Raw genomic sequence first — 20,080 nt, forward strand, 5'->3', positions numbered from 1 at the left:
GTTGAAAAACTACATATTTCTGTTTCTTAACAAACAATACTTTCTCATGACCAGACAAGAAGACTATACCACTGGTTTTACTTTGTCAGAAACAAACTCAAGTCACACTGACATACTTCTAGGATGAAGTAATAGAATGTCCAAGATTTTTCAAGTGTATTCCAGAAAAGATTACAAGGTAGTGGTAGGGAGAATGGAGAAAACTAAAAGGGCAAAATATTGATCATTGTGAATTTGTGTGATGGTTACTTGCAGTGTTCTCTCTTCTTTGAAGTATTCTTTTCAATTTCTATGATTAGAATTTAAAAACAAATTAAGTGTAAAACTGAACTACTCTGATCTTTTTGTGCTATTCTCTCTGAGAAAATTAAAATAATAAATAATAAAATAATTTTTAAAAAAACTTAAAAGTGAGGTAATATTCCTTCAGAGATTGCCATCTCTATCTCACAGTCTACTAGAATACCTGAGAAAAGATACCCCAAAGAGCTCGTGAGCTTAAAAAACAATTAAGGACTAACATATTCATGATTATTTCTGTGTTTATATCTTCTACAAAGATGGGAGCAATACGGAAAAGACAGTATTCCATCCTGAGCAATACAGGTCTCTACTCGCGGGGAGACCACACTCAAGTAACGGCCTAGTCCATACGGAACACAGAAGTTACTGAGCTGTAGTGAACACCTAAAAAAAATTACCAGGAAAAAAAAATAAATGAAAAGAAAAAGCCAGGTGACAGATTTTCTGCATTTGATTAATAAAAACATCTCAGGCGCTACTCCCATGAGAGACACTCTCCAATTCACTGAGGAACGGAAGGTTCTTATCTCAGCAAAGTGTCCGTAGCCTGCAAAAATCAGTGTGGACTCAACTGTCCTAAAAAAGAAAAACAAAACAAACATTTGGTAAGTCTCCACTAGGTCATTTTCTTCCTCTCCTTTTCTGGAGACCTGTGTATCACACCACAATGTTCATTTCACTCCCACCCCCTAAATTAATTATAAGAGAAAGAACAACAGATGGACACTAATAGTTGAGACACTATTAACCACCAGCAAGCACAGGAGGAAAAAAAAATTAAGTCAAATAATCTAACTTTGTGAATATTTAAAAATCAAGATAAGTCTGGCGTAAACTGTTTCAAACAACCAAAATAATGGCTCAATTTGTTTAAACTGAAAATATGGCTTGAAATTAGAAATTAACAGCAAAGAAAGAAAAGTTTAAGTGTTAAGCATATTAAATGATAACAAATCTTGGATCTCAATCCAACAGGAGCCAATGATCACACCAATAAACTATAAAGCAGAAACTTCCAGTGCTGTGCAGCAAATTCACCTAAGACTTTGCTGGGGTTTGTATCCAGCCGCAGAATGGCCATAGCCAGGGGGATAGTCAACGTTATGTAATACTTGGAATCCTGGAGCAGGGGAAACTCTGGGAGTATTAAGTAGATTCTCATTGCTTCAACATCTGGTGGTGAACTCGATAACTGAGGAATCAGGCAACTTTCAAAGCTATTTAAGATCTGTATGAGAGAAAAGAGTAATGAGAAATTCAATCTAGTTACCTGATCTCTAAACTCATAAATTATTTGAGAGACTCAACTCTTATTCATTCAGTATGCACTCAGGGCCATCTACGAGCCAGGCGCCAGTCTGGGCAATCAGGATACATCAGTGAAAAGAAAAGCCAAAGGTCCCTGCCCTTGCCAACCTTATACTCTAGGGGGCGGGGATTTCCTTAGAAAAATTTAAACTAAATAGAAAAGTTAAAGTTAAGACAAATCCCTAATGTATTTTACACAGTTAACATTTATTCAAGACTTTTGCCTTTTCATCTTACTTTTTTTTCCTCTTGAAAGTTGACTTATTTCAATGCAAAAATGCATTTTAAGCATGTACTTTATATAAGTAAAAAAAAAATACCTGTTCTAGAATCATGGAGTGCTGAGAGTTCATCAACTTTTCAAATAACACTCTCGTTGAGTTCAGATCAATTCCAGGGATTTTGGGACTTGTTTTAAAATGCTCATCAATTCTAAACAAAAAGAAAATAAAACATGTAATAAAAGAAAAACAAAGCAAACACTCTGATAGGGATGAATTAGGAAAAGGTCAACATATAGTTTGCACATACTGATCCAACTTAAATTTCACCTGGCAGACAAGATGCATGAAAACATGAACTTTGGGGAAACCCAACAGAATAAATCTCTCTGAATCCCTTTTTCAAGATGATCTTACAATTTAAGTCATTAAAGTGAGACTCTCTTGAAACTTATAGGCAGAATATTATTTTTCTGATTAACTCTTGTATTTTTGCCTCTTTCTGTCATTGTGGTACTTTGAACCAAAGGCAGATGCTGTGCCTAGGTACAACAAAATCCCTTGTGCAATGTGGCCCACTCATCAACAAATACCAAGTTTAAAGCAAGTTTTTTAATATCGGATTTATAATAAATGCAAAGTTAGTGTATTACTCAGTTAACATAAGGGATACAATTACATTCAATCCAGGACTAATTTTATCCTGAATATTCCTTGGACTGATGCTGAAGCTCCAATACTTTGGCCACCTGATGAGAACAGCCAACTCATTGGGAAAGACCCTGATACTGGGAAAGATTGATGGAGGGAGGAGAAGGGGACGACAGAGGACAAGATGGTTGGATGGCATCACCAATTCAATGGACTTGAGTTTGAGCAAGTTCTGGGAGATGGTGAAGGACAGGGCAGCCTGGCTTGCTGCAAGCCATGGGGTCGCAAAAAGTCAAACACGGCTGAACAACTGTTTTTAACTTCCTAACAACTAATCATTTTTCTGTTTTAAATAAACTTTCAGCCTTTTATAGACTTAAAGAATGTCTCTTAAATTTCCACTCTTAAACATACCACATCTACTAATTACAAAAGAACTATTTGCAAAACAGACTTCTGCTTATGTGTAACAAACATATTCAGATAGTTTTACAGTCATCTGATGGCAATATTACATTTTATAAAAACATAAGCAGAGTTCCTAATGTGAAAAAAGTTTAATTATATAATTATATGCATTGGAACCTAACTGGTCAATCAAGAGGAGTTACTTGGGCTTTCTCTGTTTGTTGAATCTTTTGCACTGTTGTTCTAAAAATAAATTTGCCAAAACATAGAAATTGTTTCTGCTATCCCATATGCAGCCTTCCATATGCTTAGAAGTACCTTCTGCTATACTGCTAAGAAAAATAAAAAGACTTTCTCTACATGTATTTATGCTTTGTTAAACTGGTCTTTGGGAATTCCCAGGTGGCTCAGTGGTAAAGAATCTGCCCGCCAATTCAGGAGACACAGGAGATGTGGGTTCGATCTCTGGATGGGGAAGATCCCCTGGAGAAGGAAATGGCAACCCACTCCAGTACTCTTGCCTGGAAAATCTCATGGACAGAGGAGCCTGGTGGGCCACAGGCCATACAGTCACAAAGAGTCAGACCTGATACCACTGAGCAACTAACAAATTAAGGCTGGATAATCTAACAAATCTAACGAGAGCCATTCCCAACTTTCGTAAAAATTGTCCTTCTAGAATAAGGTTTCTCAACCTTGGGATCACTGACTTTTGTGGTTGTCAGATAATTCTTTGTTGGGTGGGTGGGATTGTAAGATGCTTAGCAGCGCCCGTGGCCTTTGCCCACTAGATTCCAGTAGTATACTCACCACCACAGTAACAACCAAAACATGTCACGAGACAATGCTGAATGTCCCCTGGGAAACAAATCAGCCTGGTTGAGAATCAGTGTTCTAAAAGACCAACATCAACACAAAATTTTTTCCCTGGAGGAAAAGGCTAAGTATTGATTCTGAAATTAGTTGGATGAGCTCATTTCAGTTGCCCTAATGATACAAATGACTTTGCAATCTTTAATTGTAACTGAACAGTTCCTGAAGCAACCTCTTACAACCCAGTTAGGAACAGAATTGGGGGTGGGGTAGGGGGTGCAACTGACATACAGAACTGAAATCTAAGTCTTCATGGGATTTCATTAGCCTTGCCATGGACAGAAAAAGGATGGTGAGAAGGTTGGGACTTCTTGGATCACCAAAGATCAAAACCCATGACGAGACCCTTCTGTGGCCACAATATCTGCGGACAGGATAAGGCCTAGCAAGGAAACACTATTTACAACCTGGGAGTTTAGGCCAAATGCAATTTTCTGGTGGGCTGGGCTGGCCCTGGAACCTTCTTGAAACTTTCCCTAAATTCCAACAATGGGAAAGGAGTCAAAGAAACAGAGAGATTATTTAAAGAAATAAGAATTTAAGAACAGAATTGTCCGCTTCCAGTTCAAGATGGCAGAGTAGAAGGACGTGTGCTCATCTCCTCCTGCGAGATCACCAAAATTTCAACTAGCTGTTGAACAACCATTTTAACAGGAGGACACTGGAACCCACCAAAAAAAGATACCCCATGTCCAAAGACAAAGAAGCTGCCACAGCAAGATGGTAGGTGGGGATGCAATCATAATAAAATCAAATCTCATACCTGCCAGGTGGTGACCCACAGACTGGAGAACAACAATAAAAAAGAAAGTCTCACACGATTGTGAAGGCTGTGAACTCCAGGTTAGGCTTCCCAGCCTGGAAATCCAACTAAGGGACTAGGAATCCCCATGGAATATGGCCTTCAGGGCCAGTAGGATTTGATTATAGGCCTTCCAGATGACTGGGGGAAACAGACTCTGGTCTTGGAGGGCACAAACAAAATGCGTGCCCTCCAAGACTCAGAGGAGAGGAGGAGTGACCCCACCAGAGACTGAACCAAAACTACCTGCTAGTGTTGGAGGGCCTCCGGTGGAGGCGTGGGTCAGCAGGGGCTCACCACAGGGACAAGGGCACTGGAAGGTCCCCCTTGGTGTAAACCTTCATGGAGTCCACCATTAACCCTACCATACAGCCTTTAGACCCCGGGGATAAGTTGCCACAGGTGAAAAAATTACAAGGATGGAAGTGCAACCCCACCCATCAGCAGATAATTGGATTAAAGCTTTACTGAGCAAGGTCCTTTTCATACTGTTCATGGGGTTCTCAAGGCAAGACTACTGAAGTGGCTTGCCATTCCCTTCTCCAGTGGACCACATTCTGTATGCAGGTCAGGAAGCAACAGTTAGAACTGGACATGAAACAACAGAATGCTTCCAAATAGGAAAAGGAGTACCTCAAGGCTATATATTGTCACCCTGCTTATTTAACTTCTATGCAGAGTACATCATGAGAAATGCTGGACTGGAAGAAACACAAGCTGGAATCAAGATTGCTAGGAGATATATCAATAACCTCAGATATGCAGATGACACTACCCTTATGGCAGAAAGTGAAGAGGAGCTAAAAAGCCTCTTGATGAAAGTGAAAGAGGAGAGTGAAAAAGTTGGCTTAAAGCTCAACATTCAGAAAACGAAGATCATGGCATCCGGTCCCATCACTTTATGGGAAATAGATGGGGAAACAGTGGAAACAGTGTCAGACTTTATTTTTTTGGGCTCCAAAATCACTGCAGATGGTGACTGCAGGAATGAAATTAAAAGACGCTTACTCCTTGGAAGGAAAGTTATGACCAACCTAGATAGCATATTCAAAAGCAGAGACATTACTTTGCCAACTAAGGTCCGTCTAGTCAAGGCTATGGTTCTTCCCGTGGTCATGTATGGATGTGAGAGTTGGACTGTGAAGAAGGCTGAGTGCCAAAGAATTGATGCTTTTGAACTGTGGTGTTGGAGAAGATTCTTGAGAGTTCCTTGGACTGCAAGGAGATCCAACCAGTCCATTCTGAAGGAGATCAGCCCTGGGATTTCTTTGGAAGGAATGATGCTAAAGCTGAAGCTCCAGTACTTTGATCACCTCATGCGAAGAGTTGACTCATTGGAAAAGACTCTGATGCTGGGAGGGATTGGGGGCAGGAGGAGAAGGGGACGACCGAGGACAAGATGGCTAGATGGCATCACGGACTCGATGGACGTGAGTCTGAGTGAACTCCGGGAGATGGTGATGGACAGGGAGGCCTGGCGTGCTGCGATTCATGGGGTCACAAAGAGTTAGACACGACTGAGTGACTGAACTGAACTGAACTGAACTGAACTGAGCTAGGTCCTGGCCACCAGAGCAAGACCCAGTTTTTCCCATCACAAGTCCCTACCATCAAGAAGCTTACACAAGCCTCTTAGCCTCATCCATCAGAGCGCAGACAGAAGAAGCAAGAAGAAGCAGTCTCACAGCAGCTAAAACAAAAACCATGTTACAGAAAGTTAATCACCATGAAAGAGCAGAAAGTTATATCCCAGATGAAGGGACAAAGTAAAATCTCAGAAAAACAACTAAATGAAGTGGAGATAGGCAATCTTCCAGAAAAAGAATTCAGAATAACAATAGTGAATATGATCCAGGATCTCGGGAAAAGAATGGAGGCAAAGACTGAGAAGATGCAAGAAATGTTTACCAAAGACCTACAAGAACTAAAGAACAAGAAAGAGAGATGAATAATACACTAGAAGGAATCAATTGCAGAATAATGAGGCAGAATAATAAACGGCCCGGAGGACAGAATGGTAGAAATCATTGCCACAGAACAGAATATAGACGAACGAAAAGAAATGAAGACAGCCTAAGAGATCTCTGGAACAACATTAAGCACACCAACATTTGCATTATAGGGGTCCCAGAAGGAGTAGAGAAAGGATCTGAGAAAATATTTGAAGAGATAATAGCTAAAAACTTCCCAAACATGGGAAAGGAAATAGTCACCAAGTCCAGGAAGCACAGAGAGTCCCAGGGAGGATAAACCCAGGGAGGAGCACACCCAGACACATAGTAATCAAACTGACAAAAATTAAAGACCAGAGATAAAATATTAAAAGCAACAAGGGAAAAACGACAAATAACATACAAGGGAACTCCCATCAGGCTATCTGCTGATTTGAAACTCTACAAGCCAGAAGGGAATGGCATGATATATTTAAAGTGATAAAAGGGAAGAACCTCAACCAAGAATACTCTACCCCACAAGACTCTCCTTCAGATTTGATAGAGAAATCAAAACCTTTCAGACAAGCAAAAGTTAAGAGAATTCAGCATCAGCAAACCAGCTTTACAACAAATGCCAAAGGAATTTCTCTAGGCAGCAAACACAAGAGAAGGAAAGGACCTACAGAAAATAAATCCAAAATAATTAAGAAAATGGGAATAGGATCATACATATCAATAATTACCTTAAATGTAAATAGATTAAAAGCACCAACTAAAAGACGTACACTAGCTGGGTGGATGAAAACAAGTGCATGTATGCACTTTCACCTACCACATCCTTCTGCTTGATACTCCCCTCAAATTGTAATTATTTATATTGTTAAGTTACTCATGCTCCCATTATGGCTTGCAGTTGTAATTATCTTTTATTTTTGTTTGGCTACTAATTGTGAAAACCGATTAACATCTTTTGCTATTGTGACTATGTAACTATCACTCACTTAATACCACTGTATCATGACTGGTCAATAGAAAAATAATAGAATTCTATATCAGCAAAACTAGGATCTAATAGAAAACCCTGTAATCACTTTTTAAAATCCAGAGGCGTATCAGAATTAGCTTGAAACTTTTTGGAAAACTACAAATCCTCAGGTATCGCTTTTTTCTCCAGGGCTCCAGATGTTTCTAATGAGCAGTCATGTTTATAAACAACTGGACTATATGATGATCTTTTTACTTTTATCTAGTTTATTTCACTTTTTCTATTACATAATCAATGCTCCCATTTCATTTATGTTCTCCAACTTCTCCATCTCCTCTCTTTTTTTTTATGTTCTTTCTCAAGCCCTTATTTAGTATAGTAGAAGAGCTTTTGTATACATATACATATAAATATGTATAATATATATTTTAGAAAACTTATGAATTCTTGCCTAAAAAATTTTTGATATTTTGATTTGACTTGTCTGACTTAGTATGAACAGAATGTTAGATTTCTAATTAAAAAATGGATATGCAACAAGCAAGAAAGGTCTACTGTATACCATAGGGAACTATAGTCAATATCTTTTAATAACCGATGATGGAAAATAATTCCAAAAATAATATATGTGTATCTGTATAACTGAATCACCTTGCTGTGTACCTGAAACATTGCAAAGTCAACTATACTTCAATAAAATATATATATTTTTAAAAAAAGAATTTAAGAACAAATATTATCAATATTTTGGAATAGCCTGAAAAATCTTACTTTTGATTACACCAACCCTTTCTGAGATACTGTCTCTCTTTTGGTAATCTGCTTCTCTGCCAACTAGGCATGAATCAGCACTGCCCTTCCTGGTGTCCTCTCACTCATCATCATTTGGCACTTCCATTTCTGTGCAAATCATAAGCTTACCCACTGAGTTAAAGCCAACCACCATCAAAGAGAACATAAGTCTTTCTCAGCCTTTGCTGAGTGAGCACCTGCATCACATGTGGGTATTTTAAGACTAAGTCACTTACTTTTTCTCAAGAAAACTTCCATTCCAACAGGCTGCAGAAGATAATATCTGAACAACACCACTGCTCAGAAAGAAAAATGGGAAAGAAGTCTTTAATAAGTATAAATAAATGGTTATTTAAGCATCAGCAATAGATTACTCCTCTATTCCAGAGTTTCCTTAATAGCTGCTTCTTCTTACGCAGGTGAAGCCTTGGAAAACACTGTGTCCTGTCTCAAAACAGACAAGAACTTACATTTTCCGTAAATCATGTTAAAATAAAGAGTATTAAAGCTGCCAAAAGAAAACTCTCAGGCCTAATAATAATGACCTTGGACTTTCCTCCCACCAACCGTCTAAGACACTTTCCCCCTCACCTCCAAACACGAACCCAAAATAAAACCAAAAAAGATAAGCTGAGCTGTTATTTACCAACACAGAAAGTATCTCTGCAAATTAATAACTGAACAAATACTTCCTTCTGTTTTGTTGCCCATCTTAGAAAGAAACTACAAATGAGTGAAGTAAGTTTTTATTTCTATTACCTAGATCTTCTGGGGGGAAATTGCTAGTTTCTGAGGACCCACAGTGATACCACATGTCAGGAAGCTTGAACCCTCTTATTTAGTATAAGGGAAAGGGAAGGAACCAAACAAATACTCAGTCGAGGAGGGGGTCACAGTAACTTCTGTTAATCACAGGATCCAGGTCAGGAAGGGGAGATCACTGCTTATATCCTATCGCTTATAAATAAGAAAACTGAGAACTAGTCAAGTGTCAAAGTCCCAGCCAAGGGAGTCTTGTGCCCCAAAACCCCTATCCTCCTAGTGAGTCTAGTCCCCCCAGCCTGTTCCCTGCCCCTTCCCGACTGAACTCCCTGGCAGAGTCACCAAGCTTCGAGGGCTTCTGAGCACTGTCACAGAGGTGCTCCAGGGCATTCCCAATGATCCCCCACTCAAAAAGCTGGTGTGTCCAAAGGGCTCAGGGAATTTGCCCCTCTACAATCTATTTCATAAAGTAAAATGCTTTATATACTTATCTGGGAACAACTATCACCTAGTACACAATCTGATTCATTCATCCCCAAGAATCAGCTTCTGTTGAAAAATGGAAAAACTGAGGAAAGCCAATACAATGTGTAAAACTATAAAAATTTAAAAAAAAAAAAAACTTTGAAGAATGAAATACACTTGCTGAAAGGACTCAGTCCTTTATACTTTTTTCTCTATCTCAACTAATCATTTTGAATATGAAAATGCTAAATTATTCTGATTAGGTAGAATAAGCTTAGATTGGAATGCTTTGGAAGAAGCATATGAAGAAAACTCTTGGAGTTAAACAACAATAACACTAAGCTTTCTTGGCAGAAAGACCAACTCAGGTCTTCATCAGTTAGGATTTTTAAGGTCCAAACAAAGCAGGTTAAGGAATACACCTTGTAAGAAAATAGGGGAACAACTTACTATGCTATTTCAGGCTAAGGACACCAGATGTGTGCCCAAAAAATGACCCCTCGAATGCAAAACCCCATTTATATTCACAACCTCAAGATGGAAGTAGGGGGAAATCACTAAGTTAGAAATTCCAATACACTTTAAAAAGAACTGGAAACAAACAACCACGTACTTGATTGTATTTGCATTGTTGTGTTCTGAGAGCTTTTGTCTCCAAACTGCTATGGTTTCATCATTTATTAAACTGGTGTAATGTGCTTGGTTCATTGTCCTGAAGTCAACAGCAGGAGAAGAATTCTGAAGGATTAAATATGACAGCAAAAAAAAAAAATTACGGAACAGCAGGGACTTTTTCTCATCTCCCGCTCCCTATATGTCTCCCACTTTGTGTCTCACTTATGTACAGGAGCGGGGGGTGCGCCGCCCAGATCCTCTCTCCCTTCAGAGCGGACCACTCACCCTGCCAGCTGCCTCAGTGTAAGCTCTGGACTGGCCCCAGCTGCACTGACCTCCAGAACTGCCCTGGGCAGGTGGGGATGTGGTGCCAGGCCCCAGCCCCCCTGCCTCCAGAAGGATTTACACCTGGGAAACAGACTCTGAACCTGAGATTTATGTTTAAAGTCTGGGGTTGGGAGGAGTTCTAGAACATTTCCTCAGGATGAAGGAGGCAGGATCGGGCAGAAGGAGAAGCTGAACTGCAGCTCAATGCCTCAGCCGACCTCATGGGGCGCTGTGGAGCCGCGATGGCCCTTCAGTACCCTCCCCAGAGAAACCAAACCAAGAAGACTGCTTCAGATTTCTTTCTCCCTCTGCTTTCAATCACCATAACATCAAGGTTTTTAAATTACTAATCATTTTGCCTTAACTGTTCACCAAACTCCAACAATATGCATTATAAAAAGTCTATACAATCCATATTGTAAATAATCTATGAAAATGTAATGCCTCTTAAAATCCTGCTCAAAGTATACAGCTATAAATTTATAAGAAAGATAAAAGACATATCAATAATGGCCTTTAAAACCCCAAATGCTGCACAGTGCTATATAATAAGCACTTTTCCTAAAACTGCTATTTTTCAACTTATTTTCCCCAAATCTAATCATGATCTAGAACTAGAGAAAAATTTAAAGTGCTTTATGTCTCCTGTACTTGTCACTAGAAGAGAGGGAAAAAAGCAGTATTAAAACATTAACCAGACGATCATAAAAACACAACTTTGAAAGTAAATTTTCTTGATTATTTTCTCAGAGTGATGAGTTAAGACAGCATTATAAGGGGAAAGGAAGAGGGCATGTAACAGACAAGAGACGTTCGCCAGAGTTGATGACCATCTGGTTTTTGATAAGTATTTTAACAAAAATGACCACAGAAATCTATTAAGAGAACAAAAGCCATCTTGAACTGCATAGAGAAAAACTGGAAGACAAAACAGACACTTGAGAACTCACAAACAAGACTGTCTCTGCACCATGGTCTTAAAACCAGTCATTATGTAAATTTTAATTGCTTCCCCCATTCCAAGGAGCAGCTGAACACAGACACAAACACAGACATAAAATATAAACATGTTACTATTTTCTCATTCTTCACCCCAAGTCCAACAAACCACAGATGCCTTGGATAAACTACAATCACAGAATCAAACAGAAAGACCCAAGAAAAAGCACTGATTTTCCATGCCTTAGAATTACGTACAGCCTCAAAAGAAAAAATTGGTGTAGGTCAGTGTATCCAACTTTGGCTGCACTTTGGATCACCAGAGCTTTCAAAAATCCTGACGGCCAAGTTACACTCTAAACAAGTTAAATCAGAATCTCTGGAATACTGGTGTCTTTTATTTAAGACTCCTAGGTCTTAGTCATTAATTATGTAGTATATTTGTGTGGTGACAGATGATAGCGAGACTCATTGTGGTGATCATTTCAAAATTACAGAAATATTAATCACTAAGTTGTGTACCAGGAATTAAAAGTGTTGTATGTTAATATACTTTAAAATAAAAAAAGCTCATAAATAAAGAGATCGATTTGTGATTACCAGAGGCAGGGGGTGGGGGGATGGGTGATTGGCAATAGGCAGTCAGAAAGCACATAATTCAAGTTATAAGATAAATAAATATTAGACGTGTAATATAAAACATGATAAATATAATTAACGCTCAATTTAGTTGCTCAGTCATGTCCGACTCTTTGCAACCCCAATAATTAACAAAAGAGTCCAAAATGCAGTACTTGGGTGCAATCTCAAAAACGACAGAATAATCTCTGTTCAATTCCAAGGCAAACCATTCAGTATCACAGTAATCCAAGTCTATGTCCAAATCAGTAATGCTGAAGAGACTGAAATTGAACGGTTCCATGAAGACCCACCAGATCTACAAGACCAACCTTCCAGAACTAACATCCAAAACAGATGTTCTCTTCATCATAGGGGACTGGAATGCAAAAGTAGGAAGTCACGAATTACCTGGACTAACAGGGAAATTTGGCCTTGGAGTAAAAAATGCAGCAGGGCAAAGGCTAACAGAGTTTTCCCAAGAGAATGCACTGGTCATAGCAAACACCCTCTTCCAACAACACAAGAGAAGACTCTACACATGGCCATCACCAGATGGTCAATACTGAAATCAGATTGATTATATTCTTTGCAGCCAAAGATGGAAAAGATACGTAAGAGTCAGCAAAAACAAGACCGGGAGATGACTGTGGCTCAGATCATGAACTCCTTATTGCCAAATTCAGACTTAAATTGAAGACAGTAGAGAAAACCACTAGACCATTCAGGTATGACCTAAATCAAATCCCTTTCGATTATACAGTGGAAGTGAAAAATAGATTCAAGAGATTAGATCTGATAGACAGAGTACCTGAAGAACTATTGACTGAGGTTCATGACACTGTACAGGAGGCAGGGATCAAGACCATCCCCAAGAAAAAGAAGTGTAAAAAGGCAAAATGGTGGTCTGATGAGGCCTTACAAATAGCTGTGAAGAGAAGAGATGCAAAAGGCAAAGGAGAAAAGGAAAAATATACCCATATAAACGTAGAGTTCCAAAGAATAGCAAGGAGAGATAAGGCAGCCTTCCTCAGTGATCAATGCACAGAAATAGAGGAAAACAATAGAATGGAAAAGACTAGAGATCTCTTCAAGAAAATTAGAGCTACCAAGAGAACATTTCATGCAAAGATGACCACAATAAAGGACAGAAATGGTATGGATTTATCAGAAGCAGAAAAGATTAAAAATAGATGGCAAGAATACACGGAAGAGCTATACAAAATAGATCTTCATGACCCATATAAGCACGATGATGTGATCACTCACCTAGAGCCAGACATCCCTGAATGTGAAGTCAAGTGGGCGTTAGGAAGCATCAGTACAAACAAAGCTAGTAGAGGTGAATGAGTTCCAGTTGGGCTATTTCAAATCCTAAAAGATGATGCTGTGAAAGTGCTGCACTCAATAAGCCAGCAAATTTGGAAAACTCAGCAGTGGCCACAGGACTGGAAAAGGTCAGTTTTCATTCCAATCCCAAAGAAAGGCAATGCAAAAGAATGTTCAAACTACTGCACAACTGCACTCATCTCACATGCTAGTAAAGTAATGCTCAAAATTCTCCAAGGCAGGCTTCAACAATAAGTGAACCGTGAACTTCCAGATGTTCAAGCTGGTTTTAGAAAAAACAGAGGAACCAGAGATCAAATTGCCAACATCCACTGGATCATGGAAAAAGCAAGAGAGTTCCAGAAAAACATCTATTTCTGTTTTACTGACTGTGCCAAAGCCTTTGAGTGTGTGGATCACAATAAACTGTGGAAAATTCTGAAAGAGACCATACCAGACCACCTGACCTGCCTCTTGAGAAACCTGTATGCAGGTCAGGAAACAACAGTTAGAACTGGACATGGAACAACAGACTGGTTCCAAATCAGGAAAGGAGTACATCAAAGCTGCATATTGTCACTCTGCTTATTTAACTTATATGCAGAGTACATTATGTGAAATGCCGGGCTGGATGAAGCACAAATTGGAATCAAGATTGCAGGGAGAAATATCAATAACCTCAGATATGCAGATGACACCACCCTTATGGCAGAAAGTGAAGAGGAACTAAAAAGCCTCTTGATGACAGGGAAGGAGGAGAGTGAAAAAGTTGGCTTAAAGCTCAACATTCAGAAAACGAAGATCGGGGCATCTGGTCTCATCACTTCATGGCAAATAGATGGGGAAACAGTGACAGACTTTATTTTGGGGTAGGCTCCAAAACCACTGCAGATGGTGACTGCAGCCATGAAATTAAAAGATGCTTGCTCCTTGGAAGAAAAGCTATGACCAATCTAGATAGCTTATTAAAAAACAGAGACATTACTTCACCAACGAAGGTCCATCTAGTCAAAGCTATGGTTTTTCCAGTAGTCATGTATGGATGTGAGAGTTGGATTATAAAGAGAGGTGAGCGCCAAGGAACTGATGCTTTTGAACTGTGGTGCTGGTGAAGACTCTTAAGAGTCCCATGGACTGCAAGGAGATCAAAACAGTCAATCCTAAAGGAAATCAGTCCTGAATATTCACTGGAAGGACTGAGGCAGAAGCAGAAACTCCAATACTTTGGCCACCTGATGCAAAGAACCAACTCGTTGGAAAAGACCCTTATGCTGGGAAAGATTGAAGGCAGGAGGAGAAGCGGACGAGAGAGGATGAGATGGTTGGATGGCATCACTGACTCAATGGACACGAGTTCAAGTAGGCTCTGGGAGTTGGTGATGGACAGGGAAGCCTGGCATGCTGTAGTCCATGGGGTCACAAAGTGTCGGACACCACTGAGGACTGAACTGAAGTAAATCTTAGGAGTGTCTTATAAATATGGAGTATGTCACTACACAGATGCTTTTTCTTGGGTCATTAAGAGATTCTTTATGTGTCATGGTAACAGAGGAAACACATATTTTGACCAATCTCTGTATCTAAACAAATACCTAGGCTTAATAGCTTAAATAAAAGTGTACAGGTTTCAGTGTTTTAAAAGAAAGGGCAATACCTTTCTAAGTCATATTCTATTTTCAGTTGCTTTTTTCTTTATCTTACACTTTTAATGCATACTACTCTTCCAGTTGTTTAAACTTTAACCTACCCTGTTTCTACAACAATACGCTACTTTCACTTCCTTCTCATCAATGTTTTGTTTTCCGGTTCCAACAATGTTAATTACAGTAAATTTAAAATTCAACTTCATATATCAGATACCGTATTTACAAAAGGAATGAAACTAAGTTTTATGCTGAATTTCACAGGAAAATTAAATTTGGTTAATCCAACCACTTTCTTAGAGAAAGGAATACTTCAGACTGTACTACTTGTGGACACAAAGTAACTATCCTACAGAGATTCAGGGCTTTTCATATTTTGCTTTATTGGCACGTTAAAGAAACAAAGATTAGTTTCAGTTTTTCTCAAGGTTTCTCTGTGAAACACTGAAGCTGGGCCTAAAATAGGTCTGAAGCAACAGCTCCAAATCAGCCCAGATGGCTGCACTCAACAGAACCTTCTGCAGCATCCTGACCTGGATAATATCTAACGTCAGTATCAGCTATCCAACCTGCAGCCTCAGACTCCACCACAACCTTTTCTATCAAAGTCAGAGAATGATACTGACTAGAAGGCAAGAATATCGTGTGTTAAGAGATGGCATGGTATCAGAGTAATGGGGACGGTTTCCAGCACCAACAGGGCATCTTGTGTCCACAGAACTTCATTTTTCTTCCCAACCTACTCGAATTCCTTTGTCATCACCACGAGCCCTTCCCTGCTCCTCCAGGGCAGGATGACGATCAATGCACTACAATATGGCTAATCCTCGCCAAGAGCTGACTGAATAAAAGAAGGGTCAGCGGAAGGGAAGGGAGGGAGAGAGGAGAGGAGCATAAGAGCAGCAGGATGTAGAGGACAAAACAAACCTGTGGTGCTCACTTCAGGATGATTTTTCTCATCCAGAAAGAGGGGAATGAATTAAAGCCCTGTCACAGATAGCATCGCCGACTCAACGGACATGAGTCTGAGCAAACTTTGGGAGATACTGAAGGACAGGGGAGCCTGGTGTGCTGAGGTCCACTTGGTCGCAGTCGGACATAACTTAGCAACTGAACAACAACACAGATACTTAGCCCACATTCTCTTCCACCCCCAACCCTAAGAGAATGTCATTTGCCCACCACAGGGATGCAGGAGACAACCTGAGGGAAATTTCAGTGTGGTTTTATAAGCAGATGATAAATAATAAAGGATATCTGAATGGCATCTCTTATATTCAGTATACACTCAATCACATCAAACAAGCACAGTGAGTTCTCAAATACCTAGCATTTGTTGCTACTTAACAGGGAAGGAAACAATAGAAAGTCAAATAACCCCAAAGTTAGTATGAATTCTCTGAGGCCTCCTTAAATCTCTTTTGGGACAAATCCAGATATAAATAAATGATTTTCAATTATAAAGTAGAACTCTGTGATTAAATACCAAGAAAATTATTGGCACTTCAAGGAAACAAAATGGAGATTACTTCAAAGTTTAGTCAGCTTATTTTAATAATATAAAATTGGGAGAAACAAAGAATAATGCTGCTCTCATGTAATTATTATTTATTAAAATAAATATTGGTTCACCATTATTCCACCCCCAAGATAACAGTCAAAAGAAAATTTTACCTCATATTTGGAGCAAAGTACAAAAGTCTGGTCTCCTCCAGAGAAGATCTGCTTAACAATATGATATTTAAAGCGATCTGTCAAAAAATTTTCAAGAGCATGTTTTTCAACAATTAAACTTTTTCCTTGACCCCCTTTTCTAACATTCCAAATCTGTTTCCGAGTGGTTTCCTATCCATTTAATTATGTCAGAAAAGTAAGAAACCTGCTCTCCTGGCTCTTCCCAGGACTTTTTACTTCAGTTAAAACTAAACATATAAAACTGTACCTTCCACTCTAACCCGCTCTTCCTCCTGCCAACTGCCAGCTAGTCCTGACCTCGTTTCTATTTATTCTAACTCTGTCAAGACACTGAAGTTTAAAACAGTCACTACTATAAACCGTAACGTCAGCTAAGACACCACTTACAGCATCTGAGTGTGGAAGTCTGCAGCCACTTGCGGATGAAGCTCGCCAGATAGAGGGACCTCCAAGTCCTGCTTCCGCTTTGCCTCCCATCACACTGTGCCCACAGCGACACTCTCACACCACCGTCTCACTCAATTCTAATACGCCACACTACCTCATAGCTCCATGCCTTTCCCTTCTACCACGCCCAGAGCACACTCTGTTCTCCAGCAGTGGCGCCCCCTAGAGCATGATGGAAAGGTGCTCCTGGAATCGCGCAGTTCCATGGTACTCACCACAGCCTACCCCTTCATTGTCCTCTACCTGGCTAACTCCAAACCATCCCTTAAGACACAGCTCAAACTTCCTCTCTCGGGAACACTGTGCTCCCAAATTACCATGAAGCTTCCTAAAACCAGCATTTATATAACAAATTGAAATTCACCTACTTACACTATAAGTCTTATCCTGTAATTAAACTTTGAAAACTTTGTGGTTTGAAATTAACCTACATGCGTTCCCAAACATGAACCCCCTCCATGTCAATGTATGGCAAAACCAATACATTATTGTAAAGTAAAATAAAGTAAAAATTTAAAAAAAAAAAGTATATTTACCAGACAGTATTCTAAAAGCAAATAAAATAAAATTAACCTACATACTGGAGTTTTTAAAAATTGGTGTATTTCTTAAATATATGCTTCCCTAACATGAGTACAATGCCTTAGAGAAAAAGAAATTTACAAATGATAGATAAGGGGACACCTAGCCATTTTCCCAATTTGGGGAACATGATCAAAACAAAATCTTGTTTATTTTACATTTCAAGTTCCACAACATTCTTAGATGCTCATATATTCATTCCATGAATATTTAGAGTGAAAAGTCTGTGCCAGACCCTGTGCTATATGCAAGGTTTACAAACGGGAAATGACTCTGAACCGGGGTCTCCTGCATTGCAGGTGGACTCTTTACCAACTGAGTTGTCAGGGAGGCCCTCCCTGTACTTAAGTTTCTCATACTCCAGAAGGGTTCTTATGGTTGTTATCGTTAAAATTCTGATTAAGCCATAACTGTGCCACTTTATAGTCTTCAAAATCGAAATCAGTTATTAAATCACACTTCTTTGTAATGACTCTCCATCTCCATTTAAGCTTCTGGATTTATTGCTTCAAGTTATTCTTACTGAACGACTGCCTTATTTTGATTTCCAGTGAAAGGAACAGTGTGTTACTTAACTATTCTTTAAGAGAAGAAATAGAAATGGCATGAAAAAACATCATGTCATATTGTGGCCAAAACAGCAATCATAAAGGGAAGGTAACAAGAGCTCAAGCATTAAAAGCACTGGCTTTAAAGTTCACAGAGAACAACCTAGTGGTTACCAGAGACAGGCAGTGGGGGGAGGGGCAATACGGAGTTGGGGGGCGGTAGGTACAATCTACTGGGTGTGAGACAGCCTACAAGGATGCTTTGTACAACACAGGGAATATAGCCAATATTTTGTGATACCTGTAAATGGAGTGCAACTTTCTTAAACTGGAAAATTTTAAAAAATTAAGAACACAGGTTGTAGAAAGAAGTGGGCCTGGGTTTAAATTCTGCTCCCAGAATCTACATCATTTTGGGCAAGCTACTTAACCTCAGTAAGATTCAGTTTCCTCCTCTGCAACACAGGGATAAGAACTACTAGTTCTTAAGGTTGTTTTCAGTGCTTAGCATGATAATGGAACTTGCTTAAGCCTTCAATAAATAAGGACTTTAATTATCAGCAACAATAGTAAATAAAATGGCTACACCACAATCAAAATCCTTATGGCCAAAATAGAATTTTTGCTTTATTCTTTAGAATCTCAACTGTACATAGTAAGTGCTCAAATATTTGTTGACTTTTAGAATACCTCGTATTTATTCCCCCCAAAAGACCTCAAGGTAAAAAAAAAAAAATACATGCTGTATAACAAGTGTTTTTAGCACTTAAAACACCATTAAATTCCAATAAGCATCACTCTTACCAGCTCTGGCCGAAAGCTGGCCACTGTGGGCGGCCCAGTAACCTTTCACAGGAGAAGGGCACTTGACGTTACAAGTGTGTCCAGTTCCTAACTGACCTCTGGCTCCACAACCAAATGCATAGATGAGTCCAGAAGAAGGCACAAAGGCTAGGGTGTGTTGTCTAGGGGAAAATAATGTGAATTAACCCAACAGCATTGTTTCTACTGATAATGAATGAATACACACACTGACTTTTAACAACCATATGTGAGCACAGCAATTGCTACAGATGACCCCAGAAGGCCATCCTCTCGTGTTTACACGTGCTTGTTTTTGCACTGCTGGATCTTCATCATACTGCCCTTCACTGATACCCTAGGTCATTGGGATGGTGGTAAGACCTGGAAAGAATTTAAGGCCCTGCTGCATTTGGGATGAACAGAAAGAGGCAGGGAAAATTAGCAAAATTTTCAAGATTTCTTTGAGGCTCTCTCACTTTCCTTTCTACATGTCTCCCTCATGTCATGCTGTTCTTTATCCCCAAAGAACTACACTGGCCCCATGCAGCTCTGCTTCTCTAAAACCCTTCCTTGCCACACCCTGCTCAGATTGAACTCCCTCCAAATTTTCACCATAGGTATGCATGCAGTTGCTTTCTTAGAACAACACTGGTTAGGAGTAGCCACATCACTATAAAGACAAGATCCATTTCTGAGTCTTAACAGATCTGAGGAAGTTCTTAGGAGCACTCACCTGCCACAAGCAATTTGAGTGACTTCACTGCCCATCAGCTCCAGAACTCTTCTTGGATTGACCTCATCATTCATGGAATCATGTCCAAGTTGCCCACAAGAACCAGCACCAAAGGTAAACACACCTCCACTCTAACAAGGAGCAAACATCACATAAGTGCACTGTGTCTCTGAGTTTGGATACACTCCTCTAACTTCTGTATACAAAATTCATATCACAACAGTCTGTACAAGAACACTATGCCCACTTGACTCTTAGACAAATCACTTCTTTGGAATGTTCTCTAAATAGAAAAG

General features: G+C 39.5%; 1 protein-coding gene across 4 annotated transcripts in view; it reads right to left on the reverse strand.

Annotated features, from left to right (window-relative positions):
- HERC3 (HECT and RLD domain containing E3 ubiquitin protein ligase 3) overlaps positions 1–20,080 on the reverse strand; it is a 123,515-nt gene that overhangs the window by 58,579 nt on the left and 44,856 nt on the right. For all 4 annotated transcript variants that reach the window (XM_068975364.1, XM_068975363.1, XM_068975362.1 and 1 more), the window contains 7 exons: positions 19,785–19,915; positions 19,052–19,212; positions 16,650–16,726; positions 10,118–10,242; positions 8,514–8,573; positions 1,932–2,043; positions 1,342–1,531 (listed from right to left, as the gene is read on the reverse strand). In XM_068975364.1, coding sequence (XP_068831465.1) covers positions 1,342–1,531; positions 1,932–2,043; positions 8,514–8,573; positions 10,118–10,242; positions 16,650–16,726; positions 19,052–19,212; positions 19,785–19,915 — 856 coding nt within the window. The remainder of the gene's footprint in view (positions 1–1,341; positions 1,532–1,931; positions 2,044–8,513; positions 8,574–10,117; positions 10,243–16,649; positions 16,727–19,051; positions 19,213–19,784; positions 19,916–20,080) is intronic.

This window comes from Capricornis sumatraensis, chromosome 7 (assembly GCF_032405125.1).
Source record: "Capricornis sumatraensis isolate serow.1 chromosome 7, serow.2, whole genome shotgun sequence".
NCBI lineage: Eukaryota > Metazoa > Chordata > Mammalia > Artiodactyla > Bovidae > Capricornis > Capricornis sumatraensis.